Below are 17,167 nucleotides of genomic sequence, written 5' to 3'. Positions count from 1 at the left end.
AGCTATAGCCCTCTGCCTTTTGCGTATCATTTACATCTCCAATTCGGCTCAACTGAGATTTATGCTCCGCACTATTCATTTTATCTTGCCTATCAGCATATCATCTTCCTTTCTACCTTTGTTTTTCCCTTAAACAAGCTGTTTGCCTCAACCACCATGTTACTTTGGCTGTCTCAGCACTTCAGCTACAACCCTCATTCATGCCTTTATCTCTAGACTTCACTACTCGGATGCCCAGCTGCTTTCCCTGAGCCTACTCTTCATCCCTCCATGGTTTTTCCCTTCCCTATCTTCTCTAGCCCCATAACCCTCAGATTCCTGCAAGTGGCTAATTTTGGCCTTCTGTGTATTCCCAATTATTTAGTTACCCAAGTCCCCAAGCTGTGGAATTCCTGCTCTCAAATTCAGGTAGCACAGTGGTTAGTACTGCTGCCTCACAAAATTCCAGCCTCAGGTAACTGTCTGTGTGGAGGTTGCACATTCTCCTCGTGTCTGCGTGGGTTTCCTCTGGGTGCTCTGGTTTCCTCCCACAGTCCAAAGGTGTGCAGGTTAGGTTAATTGGCCATGCTCAATTGCCCCTTAGTGCCAGTGAGATTAGCAGAGTAAATACGTGGGCTTATGGGGGGGGGGGGGGGGGGGCTTGGGTGGGATTGTTGTCGGTGCAGGCTCGATGGGCTGAATGGCCTCTTTCTGCATTGTAGGGATTCTATGAAATTCTCCCCCCACCCCCTCTTTTCTCAGGACACTCCTCAAAATCTATATCTTTGTCTCCTCATGAGCTTTAATGTCACACCCTTGGGATATTTCATTACCATTACGTTAAAGGGGTTATATAAATAATACATTGCATATCTGGAGCTTCTAAACACTGCTGTTACAGTAAGTATAGGTCCCAGCATTAGAAGACTGCTGCTCAGCCCCACATTTTCAAAATGAGAAATATTACAAAAAGCTTACAAGCTCTTCTGGATGCTACAGAGATCATCCAATACAGCACTCCTGTCGGACAGCAATTAACATTGTCAAAAGAAGTTCAAGAGGGAGGTGATCTGACTGCCTTGCTGCCTGTTATAGAGAGGTATTTCATTGCATTTCCAGTAAGTACTGTCCTTTGTCCCTGTCACGGTTAAGGTAATCACAACTTAACCTTTCTCCTTCAGGATAAAACCGAGGCTGGGGGGTGATTGTGGGAGTGGTGGGGGAAATATTTGCAACATTCAGGCTGCTGAGAATTGTCGTCATTCACCAAATGGTGGATACCCAGTTTCGTACAGTCAAAATCTACATCAGGTTTTCCTGGAGAAGTACAGTGCCAAGTCCTAGGTTTCTTCAGGATGGCAGCAGCATTCCCCAGCAACATGAATCCATTGGATGCATGTAGCCTTCCTCATGGCAGGGGCAACCCCGCCTGAGGGAGTAAGGCTACTAGTTAGTTAATAGCCAACTTGCTGCAGAATAAGTGAAGGACTGTCTTCACCGACTGCTGCAAATGCCTCAATACCATCCAAACACCGCAAGAGATTTAATAAAATCCATACTTCCAGCATTGTAACAGGTGAGAGAATGTCCCTCAGCATCAGGGAGCCAGAGCTGTGCAGTTCTTTGTGGTTTACTGTTGCACAATACAGCAACTGAACCAGTCAGGAAAAATAACTCAGGAGGAAGCCCCATAACAGCTAGCAGACAAATTCAAATCTTGATTGAAAATATCTTTTACATCAAGAAACAAAGAACACTCAACATCCCTTACATCTCATCAATTTAAATCATTTATGTTTATATCCCCTATTCCTCTCCCAGAATCATCACTCCTCGCTGCAGTTTCCTGACACCATCAAATGTAACTGTGCACAAACATTTCAGTATAAAACTGGCTTTGAGTTTTGGGGAATTAACAGTGGTATTTTGAAGCAGAGTACAAAGAGGAGACATTGCACCTGCCCACAGTGCTGACAGCCATTGATGGCATCTCCTCCTGCCAACCACTTTGCCAGCACCTTAGGCACAGTCGTCACAGCAGAGAGACAAAACCGTTGTGCTGGGCTGCACTTACTGCAGCAATAGCTCAACAAGATTCTCCCTAAACAGGTGGCCTTGCTTCTTGCTGCACCCTTCCCAGTGCTGTCTGGTATACAAGATGGGAAACAAAAACACCTGCTGAAAAAAAACACTAGAGCAACTAATTACCAAAGCAGCCATCACAACAGAAACACAGCACCTTGTAGTTTTAGTGTACGTTTAATGAAATCTTACTGTGAGAATAATGACCCTTTGAAGCTCTATTCTGAATAATGTGCCTGGTGGCATAATAGAATTAAGTATTGTACAGATGAGGATACTGTCTGATTTTAGAACTACAGGTAAGAGTACCTCAAATCCAGCTACCCGAAAAGCCGCAATGTCCAAAAACCAGGCATTTTTTTCTCCTGTGCTCTGAGTGGCTTAGGGAACCTTGATCCCACCCAGTTCAGGGAGAAGAGATATCATATTGTGCCACCTATTCATTAAGGGATTACAATTTTTTTTCAGAAAATCTGCAGATTCCCAAATCCGGCACAGATTCGGTCTCGAGATGTAGCCAGGTTTGAGTTGTTCTACATGTAATTCTAAAATAAGGCAGTATTCTCATTGAGGTTGCTAGTTTGAGGTACTCTACCTATAATTACATTAATGGTCAATATCTAATTATTCTACACAATACTCACTCTAAACCAAAATACATGACATCAAGTTGATTGTAAGTTAACAATACTGACTTTAAAAAAAGTGACTATCCTTATTTGTTGACTTTTTAATTTATTCATGGGATATGAGCGCCACTGGCTAGGCCAGCATTTGTTACCCATTTCTAATTGTCCTTGATGGGCCATTTCAGAGGGCATTTAACAGTTGTTGTGGATCTCAGGTCACATGTAGGCCAGACCAGGTAAGGATGGCAGATTTCCTTCTCTACAGGATATTAGCGAACCAATTAGTTTTTACAACAATTGACAATGGTTTCATGGTCATCATTAGACTTTCAAATTTCACTATTTGCCATGGTGGGATTTGAACATCAGTTCCCAGAGCATTACACCGGGTCTCCAGATTACTAGTTCAATGACAATACCACAATGCCACCGGCTCCCATTTTGTCATTCCAAAATTCAAAGAAAAATGTTCCAGTTCCAATTGTGAATTTTCTGCACACTGGAGTCTTGATGTCAATCACATACTGAGGTTTCCTTCATTTTTCATTGCATTCTTGCGAATGATGTTCAGAGTAAAAATCCTTTCAATCTTCTGCATTAAGTGGAATTAAGCAAAAGCACACTTTAAATCCGAATTTGGAAATCTAAAGAGAAAGAAGAAATTAAACAGTTTCATTCACACCCTCAGGACATCACAATGTGCTTCACATCCAATTAATTACTTTTGAAGTACAGTCACCATTATGTAGGCAAGCTTAATGACCAATTTGCATACAACAAGATGCTACAAATGATGGCATAACTGACCATTGAGTAAAGGATAAATGATGTCCCAGACACTTGAGAACATCCCTGCTTTTCAAAAGGTGCTATGAAATATTTCATGTACATTTGAACAGGCAGATTTTTTAAATACTTTTCCAATTCAATCAAATCAAGTCCAATGCAGAGTCTCAACAAGTTGAGACATTTCCGATCCAAGCTGACAAGACAGGGCCTCCACTCCTGTCTTGGGCCTGATCTACATGAGCCAAGCTGATTGGAGTAGGTGCAAACTCACCTCCTCCAAGGCTTGATCTCATTTGCATCTTAGCCAAAAGGCCGAGATGAACAGGCAGATGCCACAATCAGTTTAAGATCTCATCTTCACCTCATGAGGAATGCTTTTTATTTATTCCTTCTTGGGAAGTGTTGGCTGGGCCAGCATTTATTATCCACATGACTATGACTATAACATGACTTATGTAACTTTTCACAGAATTTCTACCCTGACTTGCTTTTGTGACTACAATATTTTTAAAGCTGCCCAGTTTAGTTTCTGGTCAGTGGTAAGCCCCAGGCTGTTGATTGCAGGGGATTCAGTGATGGGAGTGCCATTGAATAATAAGGTGAGATGCTTAGTTTTTCTCTTGTTGAAGATAGTCCAATACATCTCTTCTTACTGAGAACGGGTTGAGCACCCATTTACAGCTTTCTGAAGAGAGAGAAAAACTATAAAGTCGCCACATAGCCACTTATCTACCTGATTGTTGAGAGTGTAAATGATTTGATTTATTATTGTCACATGTATTGGTATACAGTGGAAAGTATTGTTTCTTGCGCTATACAGACAAAGCATACCATTCATAGAGTACATAGGAGAGAAGGAAAGGAGAGGATGCAGAATATAGTGCTACAGTCATAGCAGGGTGTAGATAAAGAACAGGATTAGCTCTTGTTTCTGATTCACACTCTCTTCCTGTGGTATATATGATCTTGCTGGTGTTGTCTATAGTGACACAGTTAGAAACAGAAATTCATCAAGTCCATGAAATTGATATCCATCGTTGCAGGTTATCCAGCACAGAGCTCCAACCTTGCCACCAAACATTTTCAAATGCTCAGACTTACAATTATGTAATACATTATTACCTCCACTTTTCGTTAGGCATCTAACCCAGGATATTGCCTGGTAGGTGGACTTTTCAATTATTCGTACATATTTGATCTACAAAAAAATTAAACTGTTATTTGGGTTCTTGTTTGATGTGATATATAATATTTGGCAAACATTAAAAATCTCATCAGTGTTGGACAGCAGTTACAAAGAACAATCATGGGCTATAACCTCCTCAGAGCGACAATCTGTGGTGGATTGCCATTCTACCTGCATCTAAATTCTAACACACTTGTCTCGCCCGATGTTCCTGACTCAGGCAACGAAACACGTCTCTGTCGCCAGCAGCGAAAGGTAAAAGCAGCAGAGTGAAGGAGGACATGCCCCTTCTTTACAGCACTAGTTACTGTAAAGCAGGTGAATTTCAATATCCCATTGAAAGTAACAGGCCAGGGAGAAGACAAGAGAATAGAATGTGGGGGTTCAGACCTTACTTGGGGGTGTCTGGTCAGTTTGGGGGGGGGCGGTTTGAGAGGGAGAGATACCGTGGGGGATTGGGTGCTTAGTTGGGGCAGGGGTGTGTGGGGTGCCCTATGTGGAGCTTGGTCTGAGAAGTTAGAAGTGATTTTGCTTTTTCAAATTCTTTCAGAGGAACTATTGGTGTAAAACTGGTAACACCGTCCAAAGTTAGTGATTTAAATCGCTTTGTCGATGGTTCTCAGTGCAGTGAATTGTCCAGGGGAAATCAGCGCTTCTAGACAATTGTCATAGAAAGCCATACCTGGGTACTTCCAAGAGGGATTCCCCAATGCATCTTTGGAGACTCTCCCAAACCTGACACTGGGAAGCCAGGAAGTTATAAGCTCGTGTGTTTGAAGAAACAGTTTTCCATAAAATAAAGCCAAGATATAATCATGCAGAACTACACCCCCTATTTTCACCAGTAACAATATTTCCATTTTTCACATCAACCATTGTTATGATCTTTTGAGGTTGATTGCTAATTCCTGGATACACTCCATTTTGCTGGGTGGAGACTCACAAAGCCAATTTATTTTGGATATAATTGGAGAGGGTGTTAAAGAAAAGGTGAGCAAGAGAAAACAAGAATGAGGAAAAGAAAAAAAGAAATATTCTTTATCTTCTTGCTCTCTCCCAAATGGAGAGAGAAAGAAGAATATTTCTTCCCTCCTTAATCTAGACTAGATTCTGACCCAGATTCCAAAACTGAATAAAGAGTGGATTCAACACTGAACTTGGATTCATCGTTAGCCCCCGACATTGTCTTTAAACAGGACACATCTCAAACTCCATCTTTTTGAAGGCAGCATTTGGCTCATGAGAAATCTGAAGTAATTTGGCTTCACATCAAGTGCCAGGGACTCTATATTTCACTGGAATAAGACAATGGTCTCTCTATGGTCCAGTTAAATGCATAAAAATGTAACAGGAAAGCTGTTACTCTATAAAGTAAGCTTTCTATTTCATGTCTGGTCCCTTAAGTTATGTTCATCCATCTCCAGAATAGTACTTGCTTCCAACATTTTCCCTTTTTCCTTAATTGCACAAAACCTCATCCATGCTTTCATTACTTTAAAGATCAATTTTTCATTGCCACCCGTCATTTCTACTTCAGACCTTTGCCAGCTAATCCACTGGTCTGTGGCTGCCAGCAAGTTCTGTGCTACTCAAAACCTCACTTGCCCACCACTTTCATCCTCTCACAGCTCCACTGGCTCCCAATATTCTAGCATGCCAATATTAAGATCCTCATAGACTCCCTACAGTGCCGAAAGAGGCCATTCGGACCATTGAGTCTGCACCGACTCTCTGACAGACCATCCCACCCAGGCCCTATCCCCCCACGCATTTACTCCACAAGTCTCCCTAAACTACATATCTTGAGACACTAAGGTGCAATTCAGCATGGCCAATCCACCTAACCTGCACATTATCATCTTTAAATTCTGCCACCCCTCATTTGTCTAGCTTACTGGGTGATATGTATATTTTTAAAAATGCAAGTTTATGTGACTGTTGTAAAACCGAGGGAATCATGAAGGTGGGAAGAGACACAGCCAATCAAGCTTTCAGCTTCCAACTACTGAAGCTGCACTGCCATGGACATTACTCAACAGAATTATGGAACGGTTTTGAAACACTTTGCCTCCTTCTCAGTTGCTCCCTCACTCTCCATCCTCCAGATAAGTTAAGCAGGATTCTGAAAGACATTGCTAATGTTAATTACATTATATGCAACACATCCCCGGTTGGTATGTTTCCCTGTTATATGTTTCCCAGCTTAGAATGCTTCACTTTGCAAACAACGTCTGATCATTTCTATCAGTACTTCCATCAATGCCATTTGAACTTGAGACATTCATTCGGCTCTTTTTAGAAAGACATTAAATGAGCATTAACTAAATCCATGTCATTACTGCAATACGGAGAGGGGGATCAGAATGGTAAAATCTCAGACTGGTCAATGGTTAGGTCAGAACAAGCTATACCTGCAATCCTGATGCTGCCACGTATTGGATTTTGAATTTCACTCTGATTGGAGGTTTTCCTTCAGGTTCCTCCGCCTCCACACTCGGCAGTCCCACATGTGCCTTCATTGTAAATTCTTTCCCTCCCTTAAGCAATAATGCAGTAACAATAATAATACATTATACGTTGCCAAAAATTTAAGAAAAAGTTTTTATCAAGAGAAAATCCAGAAACCAAAAGACTCGACTTGGAATTGGATAGCCCAATTGTGGAATTGTGTACCAAGATGCCAGAATTGGAAGAGCAGTAAGATCTTGAAGGCTTGTAGGGTAGGAGGAGACTACAGAGATGGGTAAGGTCATGCAGGGATTTGAAAACAAGGAGTGGTATTTTAAAATTGAGGTGTGGTTGGACTAGGAGCCAGTGTAGGTCAGAAAGCACAAGGGTGATGGCGAACGAGGTTTTATGCAAGATATGAGCAGCAGTGTTTTGGTGAGTGAAAGTTTGTGTAGGATGGAGGAAGAGATGTAGGTTAGCAGAGTGGTGGAATATCAATCCAGAGGTAATATAAGGAACAGATAAAGATTTCAGCAGCAGATGAGTTGAGCCAGGGTTGGGAACCGCAATGTTATGGAGGTGAAAGTAGACAGTCTTAGCGATGGAGGGTCTATATGGTCAGAAGCTCATCTCGGGGCCAAACACAACACCAAGGTTGTGAAAGATCCAGCTCAGCTTCAGAGAGTTGTCAACAAGACAAGGATGGAAATGGCAGTTCGATAAAGAGTTTGTGTTGGGGACCAAAGACAATGGCTTCAGCCTTCCCAAAATTAAATACTAAATCCTAGTTTGAAAACTAGTTTTAATAATGGAAGCTACATGGTGGTGCAGGACACTAGAATGCAACACTTGACACTGGAGGAGTGGTAAAGATGTTAAATGAATTCCTCTCCCATTAGTCCTACAGGGTTTCCAATTTCAAATACGATGCTATGGGCTTCACCATTGGTTACAGGAAAAGAGGAAAACATTCTCAGATTGATTTTATGTACTATTAGTACACTGAAATACTGGCTCAGAGTGCATTGGTGGAGATCTGACCTATCATTTGTGCTGAGTGGTAATGTCCAGAGATACAGGGCACTGTGGAAAAAAAATGAAAGACTTTATGCCGTCATAAATAATACAGGGTTTACGTGTTGGAGGAACATACACAAACAGATAATTGTTTCATGTACATAATGAAACACATTTAACTGGGAATGACTGATTCCACTTACTAACACACACTATTGATTGCTGTCAAGGCACTCAGAAATTTTTAATTAAATGCACACAGAAGAGCATTGGCCCCACTTCAGGTTATCAGCTATAATTGTTAATGGAAATGTTACAATAAGGCTATGAGAGTTTTTCTGAATCAGCAAGGACTGTCAATGAAACCAAGGACTTGTGGTGAAAGTCAATAGTTAAGTAAATACTTTGGTCACGGTTTGTTGCAGTTTATATACTTCTCACAGCTCAATAGAGATCAGCAGTTGTATAAAGCTTTCCTGGATGCATAGCTTCAACATGACAATATAGCAAGGACCACAGTCAGTACCACAGAATTGGCATCACAACTAAAGTCTTTTTGAAAGCTTTTACAGTAATTATGGTTTTAATTCAATATTAGTTGACTCACAAATGTCAACATACCCTCATTTTAATTTAGATTTGTTGTTGTTTCTCTTCCCACACTTAGTAATACACAAAGCAGACTCTCATCTGTTTCCATAGCGAGGTTTTTCCTGGAACAGGTCGCCAGAGGCTTATAGCTTGAGGGGCGCCACTCCACATCAAGCCTTTCTGATCAGGAGTCTCTCCCACTCTTATTGCCAGCCATGTTGAAAGGATTTTTCAGAATAAAACTCAACCTGTTGGCCATACCTTCCTTGATCATCAAGTCCTGAGGTGGGATTTGAACTTGGAGCTTCTGGCTCAGAGGCAGGGAAGTTACCCACTGCGCCACAAAACCCCCCAAAATTAGATTTGTACTACTAAAAAAGTGTAGGATTGAGGACAGTGGGCTAGGACAATGCTTAGGAGTTGTAGGGTGAAAGTTTATATCCATCTTTTCCTCACATGGCAAGATATGAATTTCAGTTTTACCACCAGGGAAAGTCACAGACACCAGGTCCTTCCCCAAAATGAAGAAAGAAGTGGAAGGAAGATTCAGCTCTGGTTATTCTTATTAACCTTACATCTGCCACTAATGGAATGGCTCGGCATTTTTGTATAAAACTATCCACAAATAATCTTAATGTACTGAAATGAAAGAAATTCAATAATCTTGTGTGTCCTTAATGCTGGAATACTTCCTGAATTGAGAGATAAAAGCACAAATGTATCAGTTTAAACATTCTATGCCACTATAATGGTAACCATCCGTGGCCAGCCATTCAATTGCTCACCAATGAACTCACCAAAGTGATAGGTAATATGTTTTACATTGAACTTACTTTAATTGAATTTATAGTCCAGATGATAACACTCTCCTCGGGTACCCATTCTACATAGCCTTTAGCTGTGCCGAATTTTGGAGACGAGGCATCGCTGGGGACAGGGATGATGATGGCAACATCTGTGGCCGTCAAGCTCTCTTTAAACTGTCCTTTAACCTGTTAAATAATAGATACACTCAGCTAGAGAGGACCTTCCTTTTTCTGCATTGTATTTGTTACAGCTGGATGTGGATCTGCTTTGATCATTCAGGGGGTAACACAGTGCTTGGCGTGGCATTAACCCTCACAAACTATAAAAATTCCTAGTTTGAACTCTTTGTCTGTACTGAATTAATTACTCAGCTTCATACATGATAAAACCTCAATCATAAGATTATGTTTTGGGACAGTACTCTTAAATTTTGGGTTAAATAAACAAAAGAACATAAGAACTAGGAGCAGGAGTAGGCCATCTGGCCCCTCGAGCCTGCTCCGCCATTCAATAAGATCATGGCTGATCTTTTTGTGACTCAGCTCCACTTACCTGCCCGCTCACCATACCCTTAATTCCTTTACTGTTCAAAAATGTATCTATCCTTGCCTTAAAAACATTCAATGAGGTAGTCTCAACTGCTTCACTGGGCAGGGAGTTCCACAGATTCACAACCCTTTGTGTGAAGAAGTTCCCCCTCAACTCAGTCCTAAATCTGCTTCCCCTTATTTTGAGGCTATGCCCCCTAGTTCTAGTTTCACCCGCCCTGTTTCTATCTTATTTATTCCCTTCATAATCTTATACGTTTCTATAAGATCTCCCCTCGTTCTTCTGAATTCCAATGAGTATAGCTCCAGTCTACTCGGTCTCTCCTCATAAGCCAACCCTCTCAACTCTGGAATCAACCTAGTGAATCTCCTCTGCACCCTCTCCAGTGCCAGTATATCCTTTCTCAAATAAGGAGACCAAAACTGTACACAGTACTCCAGGTGTGGCCTCACCAGCACCTTATACAGCTGCAACATAACCTCGCTATTTTTAAACTCCATCCCTCTAGCAATAAAGGACAAAATTCCATTTGTCTTCTTAATTACCAGCTGCACCGCAAACCAACTCCTTGAGATTCCTGCACAAGGACACCCAGGTCCCTCTGCACAACAGCATGCTGCAATTTTTTACCATTTAAATAATAGTCCATTTTGCTGTTAGTCCTACCAAAATGGATGACCTCACATTTACCAACATTGTACTCCATCTGCCAGACCCTCGCCCACTCACTTAGACTATCTATATCCCTTTGCAGACTTTCAGCGTCCTCTGCACACTTTACTCTGCCACCCATCTTAGTGTCATCTGCGAATTTTGGCAAACTACACTTGGTCCCCAACTCCAAATCATCTATGTAAATCGTAAACAATTATGATCCCAACACTGATCCCTAAGGCACACCACTAGTCACTGATCGCCAACCAGAAAAACAGCTATTTACCCCCATTCTTTGCTTTCTGTTAGTTAATCAATCCTCTATCCATGCTAATACATTACCCGTAACACCGTGCACCTTTATCTTATGTAGCAGTCTTTGGTATAGCACCTTGTCAAATGCCTTCTGGAAATCCAGATACACCACATCCACAGGTTCCCCATTGTCCATTGCACATGTAACGTTCTCAAAAGAATTCCACTAAATTAGTCAAACATGACCTTCCCTTCATGAACCCATGCTGCGTCTTACCAACAGGACAATTTATATCCAGATGTCTCGCTATTTCTTCCTTGATGATAAATTCAAGCATTTTCCCTACTACAGAAGTTAAGTTAACTGGTCTATAGTTACCCATCTTTTGTCTACCTCCTTTTTTAAACGTCACATTTGCTGTTTTCCAATCTGCGGAAACCACCCCAGAGTCCAGCGAATTTTGGTAAATTACCACTAGTGCATTTGCTATTTCTCCTGCCATCTCCTTTAGTACCCTGGGATGCATTCCATCAGGGCCAGGAGACTTGTCTACCTTTAGCCCCATTAACTTGCCCAACGCTACCTCTTTCATGATAATGATAGTTTCTAGGTTCTCACCTGTCATAGCCTTCCTGTCATCAATTTTTGGCATGTTATTTGTGTCTTCCACTGTGAAGACCGACACAAAATACCTGTTCAATGCCTCAGCCATTTTCTAATTTCCAGTTATTACATCCCCTTTCTCATCCTCTAAAGGACCAATGTTTACTTTAGCCACTCTTTTTCATTTTATATATTTGTAGAAACTTTTGCTATCTGTTTTTTATATTCTGAGCTAGTTTACTCTCATAATCCATCTTACTTTTCTTTATAGCTTTTTTCGTGGCTTTCTGCTGACCTTTAAAGATGTCCCAATCCTCTAGGTTCCCACTAATCTTTGCCACTTTGTATGCATTTTCTTTTAATTTGATACTCTCCTTGATTTCCTTAGATATCCATGGCTGATTATCTCTTTTTCTACAGTCCTTCCTTATCACTGGTATACACTTTTGCTGAGGCACTGTGAAAGATCACTTTGAAGGTCCTCCACTGTTCCACCATAAAGTTTTTGCTCCCAGTCTACCTTAGCCAACTCCTTCCTCATCCCTTTATAGTCTCCTTTGTTTAAGCACAAGACACTGGTATTGGATTTTACCTTCTCACGCTCCATCTGTATTTTAAATTTAACCATACTGTGATCGCTTCTTCCAAGAGGATCCCTAACTGCAAGATCATTAATTATTCCTGTCTCATTACACAGGACCAGATCTAGGATAGCTTGCTCCCTTATCGGTTCCATTACATACTGTTCAAGGAAGCTATCGTGGATTCATTCTATGAACTCTTCCTCAAGGCTGCCTTGACCGACCTGGTTTGACCAATTGATATGTAGATTAAACTTCCCCATGATAATTGTTGTACCATAAAGGGAGTCATGTATTCTGTTCTGAAGTCTGCCTGATGGTAAACCCGGGTGGTTTGATTTAGGTCAAAAGGCGGCTTAGACTGTTTTATTTAGAAGAAAATGCAAGGTGCTTATGCTTGGAAACAATGGCAGAAGTTTGTGTGTTAACAGTGGGAACTGAGAGCCTCCAAAGTCCCTGAAAGATGTTGATAATATGGAGTTGCAAACGGTTGCGCTGTAAACTGTCCATTTACTTCTAAAATGAGAGAGAGTTGGTGGTCAAGAATATGTAATCAGAATTTTTACTTGGATATAAGGCTAACATGCTTCACTTTGTCGTGAGGAAGGTGGTTGTGGAAGCCTTTTTTAAATAAAAAATTATGAGGTTTTCCTAGAATATCACAAATTTTTTTATATGCCTGGAACCGGGAGAGAGGAGAAAAGCCAGAGGCCAAAAAATACTCTACGGTTCACTGCGTGGGAATATGGGTGAAAGGTCATGCGTGGATTGAAAAGACCAAATATATGGGAAGTTAAAACAAGTCTGGAAGAGTCAACTAGCTTGGGCAATAGGGAAAGTTTCAGATAAAAGAAAACCTAACTGTAAAAGACAGTCTATGATATATTTTGTTGCACAATCTGCAAATATCAGGATATAGCAAAGAATGAATTAGCTAAGAACTAATTGTTATGTGTAAGTGTTTCAGGAGGCCACATTTTACAGCTGCACCAGAAACTGATGTGATGTGTAATAGAACCAGTTCAAATCTGTCTTTGTTTTGTGCCGGGCAGCATGGAAGGTTAAAGACCAGGGTTGGGAAACTCTGATCTCACCCACCACTGGGATTCTCCAGTCCTGTTGTTGTGAATGGAGATTTGGCCATTCACCAAATCCTCCATTCTCGCCGGCCATGGTGACTGGGAGTACGACATCAGAGAATTACGGCCTGAGCCAACGCTTTATTACCAACATCTGGGAACCAAAAGACAATATAACACAAGAAAAGATGTGCAGGTTAGGTGGATTGGTCATGTTGAATTGCCCCTTAGTGCCTGGGGGACTAGTTAGGGTAAATGCATGGGGTGATGGGGATAGTGCCTGGGTGGGATTGCGGTCGGTGCAGAGTTAATGGGCCGAATGGCCTCCTTCTACACTGTAGGATTCTAAGCACAATTCCAAGATTGCAAAAAATGAAATAGAAGAGCAGGACTAAATCTTCAGGAGCCAAGAATGATTTTGGATTGATTCTTCAAAAATTGAATGTCTATGTAAAAGGACATTGTAAAGTATATCCATGAACTCTGCTTTTGAAATTAGAAGGGTGGAATTCCATTCTGTGGCTTAAAGTATAAATTGCCTACTGAGTTGATGTTTAGTCTATAGTGTTTTTATTTTGTTGTTACAGTAAACATTTTAAATCATGAAATCTTGGTTTGCCCTTCTTTCAGCTGTTAACTCGAAGTTTGAATTTCATCTTAAAAGCTACTTTGGGATTGTAACAATTCATGCCAGTCTCCTGGGCTATGGAAGAGAATTTTTAATGAGATTCTTTCCTCTGACTGCTATCCAATTACTCTTGCTGGAAGAAGTGGAGGCTGAACTGTAAATCAGATCTGGGGGTATTGTCTTGAAACAGATATGTACCACCTAGGTTTAGATGGATAGTGATCTCTAAAATGATGTATTGGAGGTACACATGGAAACATTGTTTAACAGGAGTAGCAAATGGCACTTAAATGGCCAAAGAGGCTAGCAAGGAGACATAAACAGTAGGAGTTTAATTAGGTGGTTCTTCACTACATAATACAGCTGAAGGATTTTGGCTAATGGTGGTAGTAGCTCATTGAAACTAATAGCGAAAGATGCAGTAACTGTAAGGAAACCTAATCCTATATTAAGCTATATAGTAAAAGATAGAATACAAATTCCAGATCTTTCATGTTCTGTTCTTTGAATAAGATTGGCAGACAACTGGAAATAGCTCACATGTCAACTCACTTAACCAGGGAATAGTGCATGAGGAAGGAAAGAAAAATAATGAACAGAATTAGTTTTCCTATATTAACAGAATATTTAATGATTAGATTTTTTTAATACAGACAGACTCTCTTGCATTGTGCTTTATATACAGTAAAAAAAAACTAAAGCATCCAGTATATGCCACAAACAGATGATTCCCTGTCTTTCTATTCCATTCCTTACCTTTACTGTGATCTCCATTCTGCTGTGTGTGAATCGCTGCACATTTGCTTCAACGAATAGAAAGGGTTTGACCTTAACAGACATGTGCATAACATGGTCAATACTGTTATAACTCAAACATTATGCAATTAAATGAATCTCTGTAGTTGAATTTTTATTATGAACACTAAGAACTACAATTTGTCTTTTATGCGCAAAAGCTTTCATTCCTTCTGGTGAAACAAAGTAAATGCCTCCAGAATGTAATTACTAAAAGACCAAGGCTAATTTTCATTACGAGGTAGGGAGCACGAATCGGGAAATTTCCCAACTCACTGGACCCATCTCAATAGAAAGGCCCCTGAATTCAACTATTTTTGCGCCAGGGTGTGGTGGGTTTGGGATGGAGTTGGGCTCTTCAATTCTGGAAGCAGAAAGTTGGCTGCCACAGCAGTGGCCAAGTGCAGAGGCAGGCGGGTTAGACTGCCTACCTCAGTTCATCCCAGTTGTATTAAAGGCCGTTAGCCTCTCTGTCCCTAACCCCTCCCACCCCCACACCAATTCATGCCCCCCTCCCACCCATCCCCAAGGCCCCACAGAGCCCAATCTAAAGTGAAGCCCCAACTCCCATCCCATGATCTTTCATAACTCCCATGCCCATTTATCCAGTACACGTAACACATAGAACCAATGAACCTTATACTAACAATGATATGTGTAGAATTGCTCAGGGAAAAAAAAAATCTATTTACAAATTTTCCACCAGTTCCACTGAGAGTTCTTACCCCTGTCCTCATTATGTATGCTTGTCTTATAGAGACTCATTAGAGGCTCATCTCTGTAGGGAGGTCTATTTTGAAAACTGGAGCAAGCAATTGGCATCTTTTAAGTGGTTATAACAAGTTCTTTCTGTTGTCACTTTTGTAAATGTCTCAATGTTTATTTGCGCAAGATTAAGAGGTATAAAATGCATTCTCTTTAACTCACAGATCCATCTAGTTAAGTCATTTACAAATTTGGAAATATTAGATTTAATCCCCACATCCAAGTCATATACTCAAACAAGCTCAACACCATTCAGGACAAAACAGCTCATTTAATTGGCACCCCATCCACAAACATTCACTTTCAGCACCTCTAACGCACAGTGGCAGCAATGTGTACCATCTACAAAATGCACTGCAGGAACTTAACAAGGCTTCTTAAGGCAGCACCTTCCAAACCCACAACGACTACCATCCAGAAGAATAAGAGCAGCAGATACATGAGAACACCACCACCTGGAAGTTCCTCTTCAAGCCTCTCAACATCCTGACTTGGAAACATATTGACATTCCTTCACCCATTGCTGAGTCAAAACCCTGGAACTCCTTCCGAACAGCACAATGGGTGTACCTGCACCACATGGACAGCAGCAGTTCAGGAAGGCAGCTCACCACCACCTTTCCAAAGGTAATTAGGGACGGGCAATAAATGCTGGCCTAAACAACAACATGAATGTCCCATGAATGAATAAAATTAAGCATGCCCAGTTCCTCTTCCTGATGGGTTTCCTTGGGAACTCTTTTCATCAAATATTGTGATATTATAATACAGGATAACACATTAATAAAATTATTCATATCTTACTCGATTGGTGATTCGATATGACATCAGTTCAAAGTCTTTGTCTGGTGGGATGAAGGAGATGACACGCTCACTTTCAAAGCGAGACAACCGGACACATGAATGGAATTTTAGGTCTTCAAAGTCCACGACATGAACATTTTCTCCTTTGGAGCAACAAAATTAATATTAATGGGGTGACACACTTGGCTCATTTTATCCACGAATGAAATGTTATAAATCAGGTTAAAACTTTTCTTTAAATAAACAAATTCATCTGACAAGACTTTCAATTTAAATAGGGATGAGAATGAGAAGCTAGGTTGCTATTAAGGATGTTCTCATACTTGTAACTGACCATTTTCCTTCATTCCAAGATTGTGTACTTACTTTGGTTCTGGTTGAATAGAACATTGTCATTAAAACACAAGCTGACTTCAGGCATCCCACTCAAGCAGCAGTTGATCAGAATCTGTCCCAGAATCTCACTGTGAATCACAGTGCTGCGAGTATTTACCTGCAAAAATCCACACCGTTAGAGTTCTGGAGCTCTTTACAATGTTCATAAATATTACTATTTAATACATAGCTCTAATTTTGCATTCATGCAGAATGGGACAGTTCCCATTGTTTCAACTATGCTGCTATAGGATTTCTCAGGAAGTGTAATAACCTTTGCAAATTCATTATGTAATTGTAACACAGAAAAACAACCATTTGGAATTATTTATTGAGCCTCCTATCTGTAAATACCATCAGCAAATCTGAAAGCCTTCACTCCAGCTCCAAATCATAGATATACACAATGAACAACAATGGTCCCAGAACATTCCCCTGGGGGCATCAATGTGAAAAACTGCCATAACTCCAATTTCTATCTCCTTCCTTCAGCCAGTTTTCAACTCAATTTGACATCTCCTCCTAACTGTATACACTCCAGTCTTCTCCA

At 40.8% G+C, this 17,167-nt stretch overlaps 1 protein-coding gene across 2 annotated transcripts in view; it reads right to left on the bottom strand.

Annotated features, from left to right (window-relative positions):
* Positions 1–819: 819 nt before the first annotated feature.
* Positions 820–17,167, bottom strand: part of LOC144497395 (AP-1 complex subunit mu-1-like) — a 33,454-nt gene continuing 17,106 nt past the window's right edge. The window contains exons 6-12 of one of the 2 annotated variants that reach the window (XM_078218598.1): positions 16,609–16,735; positions 16,243–16,385; positions 14,635–14,706; positions 9,555–9,713; positions 7,077–7,202; positions 4,602–4,677; positions 820–3,334 (exon numbers count right to left, since the gene is read on the bottom strand). In XM_078218598.1, coding sequence (XP_078074724.1) covers positions 3,315–3,334; positions 4,602–4,677; positions 7,077–7,202; positions 9,555–9,713; positions 14,635–14,706; positions 16,243–16,385; positions 16,609–16,735 — 723 coding nt within the window. In that variant the 3' untranslated portion in view covers positions 820–3,314. The remainder of the gene's footprint in view (positions 3,335–4,601; positions 4,678–7,076; positions 7,203–9,554; positions 9,714–14,634; positions 14,707–16,242; positions 16,386–16,608; positions 16,736–17,167) is intronic. The other variant, XM_078218599.1, reaches the window with a different exon arrangement.

This window comes from Mustelus asterias, chromosome 8 (genome assembly GCF_964213995.1).
Source record: "Mustelus asterias chromosome 8, sMusAst1.hap1.1, whole genome shotgun sequence".
Classification (NCBI taxonomy): Eukaryota; Metazoa; Chordata; class Chondrichthyes; order Carcharhiniformes; family Triakidae; genus Mustelus; species Mustelus asterias.
This window is presented reverse-complemented; position numbering and strand designations above follow the sequence as displayed.